Source organism: Gekko japonicus, unplaced genomic scaffold (assembly GCF_001447785.1).
Source record: "Gekko japonicus isolate JY-2015 unplaced genomic scaffold, Gekko_japonicus_V1.1 scaffold407, whole genome shotgun sequence".
Classification (NCBI taxonomy): domain Eukaryota; kingdom Metazoa; phylum Chordata; class Lepidosauria; order Squamata; family Gekkonidae; genus Gekko; species Gekko japonicus.
This window is the reverse complement of record NW_015172563.1, coordinates 849,007-866,031: the sequence shown is the minus strand read 5'-3', so window position 1 is coordinate 866,031 and position 17,025 is coordinate 849,007. Positions and strand designations below refer to the sequence as shown.

General features: G+C 39.0%; 1 protein-coding gene across 2 annotated transcripts in view; it reads left to right on the top strand.

Annotated features, from left to right (window-relative positions):
- MED23 (mediator complex subunit 23) overlaps positions 1-17,025 on the top strand; it is a 60,242-nt gene that overhangs the window by 15,644 nt on the left and 27,573 nt on the right. Inside the window, exons 9-13 of one of the 2 annotated variants that reach the window (XM_015421266.1) lie at positions 748-860; positions 1,730-1,825; positions 2,416-2,433; positions 14,153-14,353; positions 15,189-15,332. In XM_015421266.1, coding sequence (XP_015276752.1) covers positions 748-860; positions 1,730-1,825; positions 2,416-2,433; positions 14,153-14,353; positions 15,189-15,332 — 572 coding nt within the window. The remainder of the gene's footprint in view (positions 1-747; positions 861-1,729; positions 1,826-2,415; positions 2,434-14,152; positions 14,354-15,188; positions 15,333-17,025) is intronic. The other variant, XM_015421267.1, reaches the window with a different exon arrangement.

The window sequence follows — 17,025 nt, the reverse complement described above, 5'->3', positions numbered from 1 at the left end:
GTAAGAACTTCTCTGTTAATTTAGTGTACTTTTGCTTGTAGTGTAAAAATTAAAAAATAGTGTGACTATTACTATTGTGCCTGTTAATCAGCTAGTTTTACTACCCGTTCCTGCGCTCTAGTGATTTGTTACTCAGAATTAGGCGTAATGTACTTGACAACAAAGCAGTAGTCCTAGTCATGGCAGTGTGCTGGCAAAGTTGCATCAGCCTTATCTTGTTGTGTAAGACTTTTACTGTTATTTCAAGGATTTAAGGAAAGCAGGATGCATTGTAGCTCCACTCAGAATTCTCTTGGCCTTTTGAGCATGGTAGGGCTGCAGTGGTTAGCACTGCTGTCCTCTTGGTTTTTAAGAAAAGTAAGTTATTAGGGCTGTGTGGCTGTGTCTTAGTTCCCATGCATGCATAGTAGATGTGCTAGCCAAAGCTATAGCTTGTAGCTAAATGTCACATATCTGGACAAGATCAGATTCTTTGGATTAGCCTTTCTTTTATATACACAAAAATGGCAAGAAGGCTTACAGGCAAGTTTACAAAGTAGCAAGAATGCTGAAATTTGGTATATATTACTCAAGTCATTCTGATTGCTGGTCATATCTGAAAATACAAGATTTTGACATCGGTAGTCAACCTAAGGCATGATTTATTTTATTCGCAGTGGACAGCACTCCAGTGCAGAGCATAGCAAACTATATGACAGTTCTTGTTTTGTGAATCACTTTTTTCTCTTTGGTGTCCAATATGTGTAGGGAGATGTAGTCTACTTCCTGTGGTAAATAACTCTGGTGCTATTTGCAATTCCTGGAAGCTGGATCCTACAACTCTTCGTTTTCCCCTGAGAGGCCTTTTGCCATATGATAAGGTATATGCTCATGTGATAGTCGTGAAAACTTTATACAGCAGTGCCCATTATTTCTTCCTCTTAGATTAGTTTATGCTACAAGGTCTACTCCATTGTTTTCAGAAGCACCTTATGAAAACACCTCCAGTGTTCATCTGCTATGGTCCTTCTGGAAAAGTAAATTGCGCGTGTGGCTGGTGATGTTGTCAGTGGCCCTACCGCTGTTGATGCTTGTGTTGGTGCCATAGGAGAACTCTGCCAAAGGGAGAAACATATCTGAAGGAAATAGCTTCCGGAGGTGGCATTTTCATACAGACCTAAATTGTTCTGTAGAAATAGTCGTTAGTTCTTCTTCTCCCTTTTCCCAAACTCATCATCATGCATCTTTGAGAAGAATCTAGGGGAGGGGTGTATGTGAATAAAATACACGTGGATAGCTAAACTAAGGTATAATCTTTAGCACCATGTGATACATTTAAAAGGCAAGAAGAGGTAAGTTGTCTCTGATCATTTAACCCTATTGTTTTGAGGTTAAAAAAAGAGAGAGAGATTATAAAATGAAGCTGGTGAGGAACTGAGGAATGTGTCAGATGAGTTGCTGCTTTTGTGAAAGCTTCCATACCTACAAATGTGAAATGCCGCAGCATTTGGGTGTAGTTTTATTTGGGTGGGGTATCATCATAGTGACAGTCAGAGGTAAGGTAATATTTAGGGTTAAATTGCTAACTCTTCTCCCCAAAGGGGGGGAACTAAAGCATAAAGCAAAACATATACATTACCAGCTTAAAATTGGTCAAAGTGACCTGGACAGTGACTCTGATTTCACTTTCTGAATGAAGACTAGCTTTGTGTCAATATGCTGGTATTTGTTTGCTTTTTTTGTTTTCAAGGATCTGTTTGAGCCCCAAACGGCTTTGTTGCGGTATGTGCTGGAGCAACCCTATTCCAGAGATATGGTCTGCAATATGCTAGGTCTAAACAAGCAGGTACTGTATTGTGCTACAGTGTTGTTCTTAGTTTTGCATAGAATCTGCACTTTTTCTTTTCTCTTTTTCTTTGCTGTAGCTAACTAAGCAAAACAGTTGAGGATCAGATCATGATTCCCCCCCCCCCAATATAGGTTAATTGGGCACTATTTTTCCTATCATTTACATATTGCATTAAAGATGTCTAAATTGAAAAATAGAGATTTTTTAAAAAAAAGAATGATATTTTGGCATTGCTTTTTTTCTCTATAAGGCCAGCCTCAAATATACCCTAGACAGATATTAACTACAATAGACATAGTGTTTTCTTTTTTGTGAAGGGAGGCCATAATAGTGATAGATGAATTGTTTAGATCAGTGACCTTTAGAACTTTTGTGTTAAATGCCTTGGCATGTTTTCATTACCTTAAGTGGTAATGATTGGTTTAATAAAGGTTTTTTGGGGTTTTTTGCCTTACCAAGTGGGAGGGCCTGGTCTGACTTGGGGTAACTTGAGGCTGGCCTCATAGTCACTGTTTTGTCTTTTCTTTTTTTTCTTCCTTTATTTTTGTTCTGTCCTGTCTTGTCCTGCCCATCCTCCAATGCTCTAGACCTTGAACATTGCTCAGGTATGTTCACAACCTTACTGTTGTATTGTGACTAACGATACGCTGGCTGCTTTGTAGCCACTGATTCCAGTTCGAGAATACACGTCTGGCCAGGGCTTGAAATTGGTGGGACCATCACGTGCTAAGTTAAGGTCAACTTCCTATTAAAATTCTGAGGTTATAAGAATGCTTCTCAATTTAAAAAGAATCAGTTCAATAATTGGCTTGAGTGACCCATTGCTTGCCTGACCTACCAACTTGCCATAGCTGTTTTTATTCCGACCGTTTCTTGCCTTAAATTATTTGTTTGTATGAAAATGAGTTTTCCCACTGAAAGAATGCTTAAGATTTATAAACCTGTGACGGAATGATTATTCTTAGCCTCCAGTTCCCTTTCAAGTGTCTTCAAATGGGCTGAAAGAGAAGAAGGAAAGATTACATTTACAACTAATTTGTTATCCTCATTTGTATGTTTCTATAATTAATTATTGGCTTGTTGTAGTCTTAGGTGATATTTAAGCAAAGTAAAATAGCGTTGATGTTTGCAATACTATAGTGAAGGTTGTGTCAGTGTTTTCATTTATTAAAAACTCTCATTTCAGGGATTTGTACCTTGACCATAACATTTGCTTGATGCTAATACTTTGGTTGATGCATTAAAAAAACCCACTTATATCTATATTTCCACAATTTTTAAACCCTTACACATGTTGCCTTTGCAAAGAGATGGATATATATTAGAGACAGAGAGAAGTGTCTGCTTTCATTATTTGCCACTAATAAGATTAAATTGTAAAATAATCTGCACTGCTGATACTTTCTAAGTGTTTGGGTACATTTTAAGGCCTTGAGCTGAAATACACTGGGATTCTTACTGTGGCCTCCTTGAGGTAGACTCTCTGTGAGTAAAAATAATTCTTTCCCAGCAGCAGGAAAACCAGTTTTCAGTGCACAGTATGTACACCTTCATTAAATTATTACTGTATAACTGCCCTAATTTAATGAACTCTTGGTGTAGATCCTACAGTGTGAACATCAAGTTTCCCTAGCTGTAAGGGATTTCACATTCACTTTAGTGATAGAGACTGTTCTGCACGTTCACCCTTTGGTTGTTCAGAGCGTTTCCATTGTAGTATATGAAGAAACCTACCATCTTTGGATCACACACACAGTTTTGTTTTCACTGAGGTGTATGTAATAGGACTCCGTTATGAAAACAGGATATGTTGCTGGATTAAAGACTGATTCATACTGTACTGCCATAGCACACCTGTTTTTACTGACTGTCATAGAGTATGATGAGGAACTGTGCACCCCTTGTTCCCTGAATGTCTGCCAGTGTTTGCAAATAAATATCTCCCTTTCAGTTTTATGTTATTTAGTGCTGCAAAAAATGCTTTATATATAGCAAACAAACTTTGCTTTTTAAATCTAAATTGAACCTCAGACTGGAATGGCTGGATTCAAATGTGTGCAAGCTTGTCTGAAAAGGCTACTGTCTTCTGCTTCTCATCTCATCTGATAAACAGGAGTAATAGTTCTACTATGCAACAGAGTGGCTGTAGTGATTTTTAAAAAAAACATCCTGCAAAGCATATCAAATTAACAGACCGCTCCTTCTTAACAGGCAGATAATTCACCATGAGGCTTCTCTTGAAACATGTGGAAACACCACACCAGTCTGTTAATGGAGAATGGGAGATTTATATCCGTTCTATCAAGGAATGCAAGTTCTGCATGGGGTATTTAGCAAAATGGCTGGCTTAGATATAGCCTACCTTTACGTTGCTGAAAGAGGAAGAAGGGATTCCCTCTGACCACCCTAGAAGGATGTGCTGGGGATCATGGGAATAGCCGCATGTGCGAGAGGAGCTCTAGTAAGGATGAGAATTGTGTGAGATGAAGAAGCTGATGAGATACAACTTGCTGTTCTGAATTTAAAACATTCTGTAGCCTGCTGCTTTACATTTAGTTTGAGCCTCCCAACCTATTACTGTCTGTGAAGGAAGAATAAATATTTTTTTGAGAAAATTGTCAAAAGTTTTATGAAATTAAATTTAAAAGAAACTTTTAATATTGTTCTGTAAATATAGTAAAAACTGTCTATATGTAAGGTGACAGAACAAGATTTGTGAAATATTTCCAGTTTTTTAAAAGCATTATTAAATAATAAATACAAACAGTTTGGCCATTTTATACAAACAAGTATGTATTGTGTCCTGTTATGTGGCCATTTACATGAAAAGCAGAACAAAACAATACTAATAGTTTTACTGAAAATATAAAGGTAAATGACCACCAAAGATCTTCTTCCAACAACTGCTGTAATAAATTATTAAAGCACTGCTGAAAAGTAAGCCTTATATTATATCCTTCAGTAAATATAGTGAAGAGCTTTATCGCATTCATTATCCTCAAATCATTGACGGGTATAAATAACTTATGTGTAATTAAACGGTATCCTAGATAATATTAATTTCAAATAATTGCAACATTATTTCCAGTTTAACCATAATGCTGACCATGATTACTGTTTCAACCCAAAGCAAACTTTTATGGCCAAGTAACAAAACTTTGAAATTATTGGTTTTTAATGGAAATGCTGACAGACTATGAATTGTAGGTGTGCTGCCATAACAACAACAGTCTGTGGAATTTCTGTTCATTTGTTGGTGAAAAAGCATGAGAGGATTGTGTGTGACATTGCTTGGTGGGAATTCAAGGCTGATGCTGCGAATTAGTATTCAAATTATGTAAATTCTTTTGAATTTAGATTAATCTGTTCAGAAATGTGCTGTCTAGCTACTTTAAACCATAGCTTTCCACTGGAACAACTGGTTATAGCTCCCACGCACTAATTGGATGTCATGTGTGGTTCACAAATAATTCAGTAGAAACAAACTTTAAAACTATAATCCCCCATGGTGGGGGATCAGAATTGTACCAGTCTACCCCTGGGGCATACCTACTTGTCACCTGATGTTTGTGTTTGACTTTGCATTTGCTTAGGGATATCTATATCTTGGTTTTATTTTGAGTAGATGGTGACTGGAGACACAGTTTGCTAGTAGACACAAATCATTTTTATGTTTAACCATGCTGTCAGGAGAAACATTTTTCCCCTTCATTATATTCTACCATTCATTCTCTCTCTATGTTGTTCTTGCTACCTCCTTCTTCCTCCCCTGGAATCTCAGAAAAATTGCTCTTTAAGGAACTCTTCAGAGGACATTCTCCCCTATTAGTATCTGCGTTCAGTATTCAGCTCACAGTAATGACCACTTTCCTATCCTGTCTGCACTGAATGATGCTTCCTTTCCAACGCCTCCATTTTCCAGATTGGAAGATGGCTCCTTAGGATAGATATGTTTTTCAGTAAAGAGAATGATTCTGCACATCATCTGTTCAGGCTGTACATTTGTCTCAAATGCATTTGGAACATCGTAGTTTTAAAAGGTTCTGGAGATGTATGATTTCACAGAAATTTCAAGACACCCCCTTCATTTCTTCCAAGCACTGAAGACCCATATTCATTGCTTAGAAGAGAGGGGGGTCCATTGTTGAACATTTCCCCTCCCATTCTCATCAGCTGTTTACATATGAACAAGCAAAAGCTTCTTCCATAAAAGTTTCAATCTAACTAATCTTCCTGTTACCATCGGCTTTTAAATCAGTCGATACAGGACATGTCTGGTCATTCTTACTCAAACAAATGTATCTGTCCTGCTTTAATATATTTAATATAAGAAGTTCTTGGACTTGGATGTCACATGCTGAAACACATATGGTGTTTAGGCAAGATCTGATTCCACATGGAATCAGTGGCTGGATTGAGATGTTCCTGGCGGGAGGAGTGCTGTTATGCTGGATGTGTCAGATTGGGTATTTTTTGTAATTTTTCTGCAAATTTGTATGCTCAAATTTCAAACAGGTAATTAAGTATCAGCCTGGAAGTGCTCATATGATGGTGCCCAAACAAAGTACGCAGGGCTTGGTATATTTGCATACAGGTCAACACAAAATGTCTGCCTAGAATAACTATTCAGTATGTACTGCTCCTGAAAAACAGTATTGTGGGTAAATTAATATAAACAGCCAGCAGTTAATGCCAGACTAAGATGTATCCACCCCCTTCAGGAATCAGTGGCCACATCAGCAGACGAGAATGGACAGTTTCAGTAGTGATGGGACAGAGGAATCCTTGAAAGGCAACTCCTGGGCGGCAGCAGTACTGGAAGATAACAATGGCAGAGGATCTATCATAGAAAGCAGAAGTGACACTTGGGTGAGACAATCCCCCCCCAAAAAATACAGTGCTGGAAGACAGGAGCGCCTCTAGTTGGATGACACTCAGTCAGCTACTGGGGAAGAGCAGAGGATGTATGAGTAGCACCATCGGACCATTGGATTAATTTCTCATGCAAGTAAAGTGATCAAAATGTTAGAGCAAAGACTGTTACAATATGTGGAATGAGAAATGACAGATGTTCCAACTGGATTTAGAAAAGGGAAGAAGCACTTGTGACCATACTGCAAATATATGTTGGTTACTGGAGTAGACAAGAGAATTTCAGAAGAAAATCAGCATGTATATCATAGATTACAGTGAAGCATTTGAGACTGTGAATCATGAAAAGCTATGGTTGGTTTGAAAAGAAATAGGTGTGCCACAACATCTGGTTGTTTTGATGTGCAAGATGTACTCTGGACAAGAGGCTACTGTTAGGATAAAATGGTTTCCAGTTGGCAAAGCGGTCAGACAAGGATGCATTTTATCTCCCAGTCTCTTTAATCTGTATGTAGAATATATTGTAAGGAGCCCTGAATTAGATTTAGATGAAGATGGGGTAAAAATTGGTGGAAGGAACCATTTGAGATATACAGATGATATCACATTACTGGCAGAAAACAGTGAAGAATTGAAATGACTTCTGATGAATGGTAAAGCAGAAGGTGCCAGAGCAGGTTTACAGTTGAACATCAAGAAGACAAAAGTAATGACTACTTTAAGGTTGACAATGGAGAAATGAAATTGTTAAACGATATTCTATTCCTTGGCTCAGTCATCAACCAAAAGGGAGATTGAGACAGGAAGGGCAGCCATGAAGAAGCTAGAAAAGACCTTAAACGTACAGATGTGTCACTGGAGATCATGATAATTCATACTCTAATATTCCCCATTACTATGTATGGGTGAGAAAGCTGGATAATGAAGAAAGCTGATGGGAAGAAAGTTGATTCATTTGCAGTGTGGTGTTGGAGGAGAGTTTTAAGGATACTGTGGACTGCAAAATGACAGATAAGTGTGTTCTAGATAAAATTAAGCTTGAACTCTCCCTAGAAGCTAAAATGAACCAGCTGAGGCTATTGTACACATTATGAGAAGATAAGACTTACTGGAAAAGACACTAATGTTAGGAAAAGCAGCAGGGAAGGAAAAGAGGAAGACCCAACGTGAGATGGATTGACTTAATCAAGGAAGCCACAGCCCTCAGTTTGCAAGACTTAAGCAAGGCTGTTAATGATAAGATGTTTTGGAGGTCAATCATTCATAAGATCGCCGTAAGTCAGAAGCAATTTGATGGCACTTAACAAACACACACATAGTTAATGCTAGATCCAGGTAGGCAGCTGTGTTGGTCTGACACAGTAGAACCAAGTTTGAGTCCAGTGGCACCTTTAAGATCAGCAGAGTTTTATTCAAGGTATAAGTCTTTGTGTGCAAGCACACTTCTTCAGATACAGTGAAACAGAATTTCCTCAAGCATTACATATAGAAAGAGGAAGGGGGGGTCAGATCTTCCCTCCCCTTCCATTCTGCTGGCTTTGGGAAGCTGCTGCCAGCAGAAAGGAGGGGAAGGAAGATATCAGATCTTCCCCCTTTCTATTCTGCTGGCCTTGGAGCTGCTGCCAGCTGTTTGCTTGAGGACACTCTAGCTCTGACTTTGATAGCCACACAGGTGCTTTTTGGAACTAAATTGGAAGATGTTCTAATTCAATAACTGTGCGTTTGGCACTAGACACATGACTTTCACCTTTTGAGGCCTCACAAACATCTTTGTCATGTGTCTTTAGCTCTTGCTGCTTAACCTTCCTCTTCTTAGTCCAATATTCACTTATTGGTTATCTTATTGCAATATGTATTATTGTTACATGTACCTCAATATTGTTTGACCTCTGAAGAAGGCCCCAATAGTGCAGAAACGTGTCAGGTCATGTTTATTGGCCCTTGTGTTTAGGCTACACTTTTTTTACAAGGCTTTCATTGGGCCCTTATGTATGTTTTTAACTGTCTTTCTAATAAATGCGTGTATTTTTATATATTATAAGTTTTAACTAGGTTTTTAATATTGGCCCTTCATTAGACTTTCTTCTCACCCTTTTGGTTCTTGATTCCAGTTTTTGGGGCAGGTTTGTTTTCCCGTCCCTGTGTCTTACTGCAAATGAACCATGGACCAGACCCCAGTCTGTGACAAAATTTGGTTTGTGGTCCAAATCGTGCCCATCCCTAGTCCTAATTTTATTATTAGAAATGCAGGATTCTGTGAGCAGATTTCTTTCAGTTTGCATAATTGAATATGTATTTTTCTGCATAATTTATTCTGGGTTTGCTAGTCATAAAAAGGTATGGATGTTGACTCGGCTTTGCTTCTGGATGTATTTGGGTTTGCAGTGTTGGGGAGGTGAGAGAGTTGTGTTCTGCAGGCGGAAGTCCTTGGGCTCATGGAAATGCTGCCGTGGACCCAATCCAAAGTCATGCATCACCACTGAAAATCTGATTCAAGCACCTCTATAGATTCAGGTTTTAGCAGGCATTGCCCACATGCTCTCAAGCTTACGTAACTGGTAGAAATTATAAATGGAAGCCGGCTTCCGGTTTGGTCTCTGCGAATGGCGGTCGCAACTTTGGGATGCTCCCGGAGGTGATTCGCCCACGCGCGGTTAAGGGGGGGAATCTGCACAAGCGGAGACCCTAAGGAGCCTTAGAGTAAGGCTCCGAACTGGGGCGCACAGGGGAGGTGCCTCTTTACCGGCCCGAAGGTCGGAAATTGAGGCTCGCCCCATGCCCCAATGGCCCTGCCGTGTTTGTGCCCTGCACAGGGACTAGCAGAGCTGCCAGACATCGCAGAGTGATGAAGCGGAAGAACATTTAAAAGAGAAAGTGAACGGCTGAAACCGTGAGTTGACGATCGGAAAAGTGGGAAAAGAGATAAAGCGCATTCCCCCCTATCGAAAAAGTGCAAGGGAGGAGGGGGGAGCCCCCCTCCCAAACAAATTGAGATTGTATTACCAGAAAGAAGAAGGGGGGAGTGAGATTTTGGAAGAGTGGTGTTACCTTTTGGTGAATTGTTTAAGGAGAGGCAGAAAGACTCATTCTTAAGCTGCGCGGCATGAACTTTTAAAAGTAAACAATAAAACAAAGATGTCGGGGCAAAAAAAGTTCCCGGAGAAGCTGCCGAAGAAGCTGGGAGGAACTTCCGGTTCTGGCTCCCTCCTTGTGGAGCCGGCTGTCAATCAACAGGAAAGCGAGATACTGCGCCCTCTGCTGGAGCAAATGCAAAAAATAAATCAAACGTTGTCGAGCATGGAAAGTGTTCTCAGCAACCAGCAGAGACAGTTGACTGATACAGCCAAGAAGATGGAGGAAATCGCGCAGAAATGTCTGGTTTCAACGGAAGAGACTCTAAAAGTCAAGAAGGTGGTCAATAAAATTGAGAAACATCAAGAAATGCAAGATAAAAAATTATTGATGCTTCAAATGGAAAAGACAAACTTAACTCTCCGATTTCAAGGCATAAAAGAAATTGAAAAAGAAGATCTCAGAAGTATGCTAGCAAAGGCTTTGGCATTACTTACCAGCTGGGAAGCGGATAAATTAAGCAAGGAGATGGATGTGGTGTACAGAGCCTTCTCCAATTTTACAAAGATGAATAATTTGCCGGCAGAAGTGGTGGTCAAGTTTACTAAGCAGAGGATCAGAGATCAAATCTTAAGAGCGTCTTCATCAATGCCTTTGAAGATTGAAGAGCAGACAGTTAGAATCTTAAAAGATGTTCCATTTGAAATTCGGATGAAGCGGAAGGCCTATAAAGGACTGACCTTGTTCTTACAAAACCATCAAATTAGCTATAGATGGTTGATTCCAGAAGGACTTATCTTCAAGTTTAAAGATAAAAGGGAAAAGATTGACTCCATTTTCAAAGCTCAAGACTTTTTGAAGAGACACGCCAGTCCAGAGGAAGCAGCACTCGCTAAAGGGGAAGTACTTAGCAACGAAGAAGACAGCGGCTCAGAGAAGGGAGACAAGAATCCAGAAGATGAAGGAGCAGCGAAGGGTCCATCTTACAATCTGAGAGATGTAAAAGGAAGACAGCCCAGAACATGAAGATTGGTTCAGAAAGCGCATAAAAAGACTTTATTAACAATAAACCAAGAGGACACTATTAACACATTAACATTTTTATTTTTTACTGGTTAAGATGAAAGACGATTGATCAACTCACGGAAGAAGCCAAAGAAGATATGATTACTACTAACAAAAGATTAACATACTAATATGAGCATCACTCACTCTTTTCTTAACCCCACTATATACCCCCCTTTTTTTCTGAAAATTAAAAGCAATAAAATTCTCTCCTTTTTAGGAGTGTGTGTGTGTGTGTGTGTGTGTGTGTGTGTGTGTGTGTGTGTGTGTGTATATATATGAAATTATAAATGGAAGCCAAGTTCTGCACCAACGTCACTTTCTCTGGTTTTCCTGCACTCCTATAGAAATGCAACATACTTACAGCTGTGGGCATAACTTTGTCAGTTGCTAGCTTTACTTTTTCTTTCTTGTTACGTTCTGTGATGGATCCTGCAGTAATAATACTGTAATATTGGTTCAGGCAACCAAATGTAGAAGCAGCTGAGCTATCTCAATTGTTAGCAAAAACCGCTGTACTGATTGATACAGTTATGAGCTGGTGAATTCCTCTCTGTCTCAGTAAACAATCAGTCCATTGGTTTCTCCTTGACGTATTTCGCAGGTCGTTTCTCTGTGATATATAGGAAATATGTCCCTGGTAGATTTTTTCTTCTTCAGTGTGTTGTACTTCTGGGACCATAGCCATTTGTAAGTTGGTATCAGTGCCGCTGCTCATGGGCTGTTCAGGTCACATTATTCTTCCAAGATCTGTCATGCAATATAGGAAAGCAGGCCAGAGCCATGCAAGACAGTTGTGTAAACACTGCAGCAGTTTGTTGATTTTGCCCTTCATAGCGCCACGTGAATTGAGTTATAGAATTAAGTATATGGCAGCTAGCTTTCTCTAGACAGATTGGTGCTATAGAAAATGGCAAGAACGTTAGTATATGCTATTTGCTTCCATAATTATTAGATGCTCCTTGGGTGAAATTATACTGCCTTGTGAAGACTTTACCTTTTCAGCTTTCTGTACATATAATTTTGAAACTTCATTGATTTACAGTGCAGTCCTAAGAACACTTTGCTTAGAAGTAAGCCCCACTGAGTAGATTTAAGTAGGATTCTAAGTAGACCAGCTTATGATTATACTGATAGTCACTTTAGAAACTATTGTCATATAGCCCCCTTTTTAAAAAAAACCCTACTCTAATGTGTATAATTATAAAAGATGGGGCAAGTGTTCTGCTCCAGAAGGCATATTATACTTGCATGGATGTTGGGCTGCTCAAAGTGCGTCTCTGTGGGGTGTTGGGGTGTGTGTGTTTTTTTTTTTGGGGGGGGTGCTGCCACCAGTACAGTGTTCTCCCCAAGTGCAGTCTTTTATTTATTTTCCCTCATAGGAGTTAGTGGAAGCTTTCACTTATTTTATAGAAATTATAGTGTCATCACTGCATTCAGCATAATACATGAACCCAGCCTTGATACTTGGCAGTTCAGCGTCAGATAAGGAAGAACCCATTACAGGGGAGGGGGAGGTATCTGAGCAGTGGGGGGCTGTCTCACACACCAGTGTTAAATCTGCTCGCAGTAACCATAGTTGTTGTGTAGTGAGTATGTTGCTCTACCAATCTTGCAGTTTTGACCGGCTTTATATTTTGTCCTGTAGATTTTGCTGAGAAAAACTGAGAATTTGGCCTGCTCCTACTTACATTTCCTGTTTCTGATTCCCATTTCCTGGTCAGGCTAGAGTGCTTCAAAAGCCAAGAATGTTTTTATAGTCCATAACTGTTAAAATTTTAAGAACAAGTTTAATTTTCTTTTTCATTAGAAATACCATCTCTCTGATATTTACATTAACTGTCCTTCTATATAACTTGATTTAAAACTGATATAGCTTTGCATTGTTGGGGACTTGGAGAGTTGCCCTCTGCCTATCAAATCATAGTGAATTTCAAGCCCTGTACACTGTAGTTTTGCATGCTGGATCATGAAATAGTTTGTAGTGTTGTCTGTTGCATTCTGCTCTGCTTCATAATTAGTTGCATTTGGAAAAAAGTATTCTCAACTGGTGGTGTTAATATTGCTCTTTGTAAATCTGTAATGTGGTTGATCTGTGATAACGGCATTGTATTTTTGACAGAGAGGGTCAAAAGCAACTAATGCTTTCCTTTTGGTTAGAAGTCTTCTGTTTTAAGCATGCTTCAAGAAAGCACAGCTAGATTTATAGCTTGGCAGTTTTGAGCTGGCAAAGAGCATGTGAAAGAGGGAGTGCTGTTCTTAGAGTTTGTCCAGAGTTTTGCCATTCTTGCATTGTATTGTTAATTTAGAAACATAATCCCTTTTTCATGGCAAAAAGCAACCCACGTTGGTTGAGGTTAGAATATGTATCTCCTTTCTGCAATCTTCTTTTTCCTTTTTGGCAATTCAAAGGGGCTTTTTAGTTTGCCTGCCATTTGTTAAGAGGAGCACAAAAATATATTGAAATCATATTTGGGTATCTTGGCAAATTTTGCTTTTTTTAAAAAAAACAACAAATCCCCTTTTTTGCCTCTAGAAAGGGACCCAGCATTTTCATGGTTAGATTCTGAGCAGCTCAGTTCCTTTTCTGTGTCTGTCTTTTGAAAATAATACCTTTTCTTTCTATTAAGGCTGTGTTATGTTACAGATATACCATGGAAAACTCTGAAACCATATCTTAAAATGGCACGTTCAGAAATGGCTCAGATATCCATAGCCAAAGTACAGAGGAACTACACACATGACATAGTCTGGCTAGATGAAGAGTGAAATTAAGGGGAGCCACCAGTTTCCTAATTGGTAAACATTGCAAACCAAGGAAGGTGTGTTAACTGATGAGCGGTAGCCCAAAAGTGGGAGTCAGGGTTCCCACGGAATGCCTTTTTGTACCTGAGCTGCCAAAGCATCTGGAGATGATCTATCTGAAGCCCATTAATTGCAAAATCATTTCTCAAATCCAAGTCCATAGGTATATTAGCCTTAAAACATTAGGTATGCAAACAGACCTTTCTAAAATGTAGTCTTTTTAGATATTCTATGAATGCTGAGATGAGGGTAAAGTATATGCTTAATGAACTATAATTCCTCACAGCTGTGTCTCTTCTAAAGGCTATGAAATTTAAAATATATAAATACATATACTGTGACCTGTAACATAACACAGTTTTAATGTCTTAGCTTACCTTGTAAACCTTTATGTTTAGACTTCATTTCATGCTTCCCAAGCTTCTGTCAAAGAAACCATACTGAAATGAATATAATTAAAGACACTCGTTGCTAGTCTTTGGAATACTGTATCTGACTTCTGCTTTGCAGCACAAACAACGATGCCCTGTGCTGGAAGACCAGTTGGTGGATCTCGTGGTATATGCCATGGAGCGTTCAGAGACTGAGGAGAAGTTTGACGATGGGGGAACCAGCCAGTTGTTATGGCAGCATCTTTCCAGCCAGCTTATCTTCTTTGTACTTTTTCAGTTTGCAAGCTTCCCTCACATGGTCCTGTCTCTTCATCAAAAGGTAGATTACCTGCCACATATAAAAATCAGGGTATTATAATATATCATTTGGAATTTACTCCACAGTAAAGGCCCACACATTCCTTCCTCCCAGCCTTGAACCAACCTCAGTTTTGTGTTCCAGTGTGTGGAGATTCGGAGCACACAAAGACGTGTAGAAGGTTATTTAAATTAAGCTTAGTAGTGAGTGCGAGGGAAGCAATTAAGAGGGGCAACACATGCTGTAGAAAATTTGCTGTGTGGCCCTACTTGCGGAGGTAATAATAGATAGTAGTATGTTGTAACACATTATGACTATGCAGTGCTCTTTTCAAGCAGCTATTGTGCTCTGCCCTACTTTGACAGCCAATATTTGATGGTGACTTCTCTTTCCAGATGACATTTTAAATCTGTGTGTTTTGGCTCCAGTCCTTAAAGGAAGGAAACACCTTCCAGATTTTGATGCTTGAGTTACTAATATTTGTTGACCCACCCATAGTAGTCACATTTTTTTTCATGTCTCAGATTTCTGCTTCTATTGTGGAAATACTAACACACTTATGCAAATGCAAGTCAATATCCCATGACATCTTATGGGAAACAAAAACATTTTATGTTGTCGAAGACTTTCTCAGCCGGAGTTCATTAGTTGCTGTAGATTTCCCGGGTTGTGTGGTTCTACAATGCCAAGACCATGGCCACACAACCCGGAAAATCTACAGCAACTAAAAAACATTTTAATTTACCAGGTATGAGAGTGTAGAATTTTTAGAAAATTAGAATGGATTCTCAGTGATGTTTTTGGGAGGAAGTTGTTATTTTTAGAATGTGGCCTTGCTCATTAATGTGTCTTACAGTTGGCAGGACGAGGCCTAATCAAAGGCAGAGACCATCTGATGTGGGTTTTACTGCAGTTCATCTCCGGCAGCATACAGAAAAATGCACTGGCTGACTTCCTCCCTGTTATGAAGCTCTTTGACCTCTTATACCCTGAGAAGGAAGTGAGTAGTTTCTGTGAAACATGATTATGACTATGTACTATGTACATTTCACCTAGAACTATCTCCAGAGGTAAAATAACTTATACAGGCCCTTGCTTTAAGGGGTTAATCAGTTCTTCAGCTAGATAAGGGCTGAAAGGACTGGGAAAGAATCAAAAGATCATTTCAAGGCTAAGAAGAACAAGAACAAAATAACAGATGTTTGATAGAAAAAGGAAATCTCTTTAAATTTCTGTTTATATCACACCACATGCTTTAAAAGGCACTAAAAATAAAAAACAGTAATAAAATCTCAATGTAGTAAACTTAATAAAAGATCAGAAATTACCATACATATAGGTGGAGGGTGAGCAGTAAATTTGCATACAGCGATTTTGACATATTTATTTCCTTCACTATGTTTCCCCCCGGAATTGAACCCAAACAAATGGTAACCATATAAACTAAGCTTATTATTCCTGTTTGATCCTTGAATCTGTTAAACATCTTTGTTATGCTGTATGCTAATTTTCTGTTCACCCTCTACCTATATGTATGGATTGATAATTTCCATTTCATAGAAGTGTGTGTGCACAGGAAAGCTGATACTTTGAATAAAATTTGGTTGGTCTTAAAGATGCCACTGGACTCCAACTTTGTTCTGCTGCTTTAGACCAACATGGCTACCCACCTGAGTTAATAAAATAATAGAGTGAGTGAAGACCCTAGACTGGAGCCTAAAGAGAAGCCAAGGGGTGAAAAATATAACAAAATTCTGAGCACCATGGAAAGTGATTTAAATTTGAGCCAGGGAAGGGACAGTAGAGAATATTACTGTGGAGTGTGAATCTGGATAGATACTTCTTAAATAGACTAAGGGGAGAATGATTCATCAAAAGGAAAGTAATTTTATTCTTATGAAACTTGAGGTAGTACTGATAAAACAAGGTAGCTATACCTGACAGAGATATGATAGAAAGTAGGAATTTGAATTATAATGGTAAAGTTTATTTCATTGGCATAACATTTATACTGAATCCAAAACATTAGAGCAATTGAATGAGGGGAGTGAAAAAGTAGATTAATAGCAGAAGGCCATATAACTCTTGAAGCAGAACAAGGGGAAGAGGTTAAGAACAATCAGAGTGTGTGTGGGGGGGGAGGCGCAGGTGGACAAGCCAGCAGTAATTCCAAGCAATAATTTTTTAAAAAAAGACGGGATCTGATCGGCATAATGATCATTCAGAGTGGCTAATTCTGTTGTCAGCCCCCCTCAATTCTGGTCGATATATTTCTATAAAATCTGGCAGACCATTCCAAAACTGGCAAAAGTAGCCAGGTGAGGTGCTAACCAAGTGTTAGATATTGGGGTAGATCCAACTATCCCCCAGGAGCTTTCCTCCAATTTAAGTGGCTCTTCAGGTTTTGCTTGGTGGATTGGTAAGATAGGGGTTTGATCCACCCCATTAATGCCAAGAAAAACCAGAAGCAAAGCAGTCTTGGCAACATAAAAAGGAACACTATTAAATTTAGATAGCTACAGGTAGGTGACAGGACATGTGTCAAGAGTATCTTTAAGGCAGGAGAAACAATTACATTCATAGCTGTATCTAAAGGTCAGAGCCAGTATTTGTAAATGCGTCCCAAATGATAGTTCATCAGAATGCATAGAACAGTAACAAAGAAAGATGCAGTGAATCAAAATCGTGTTAGA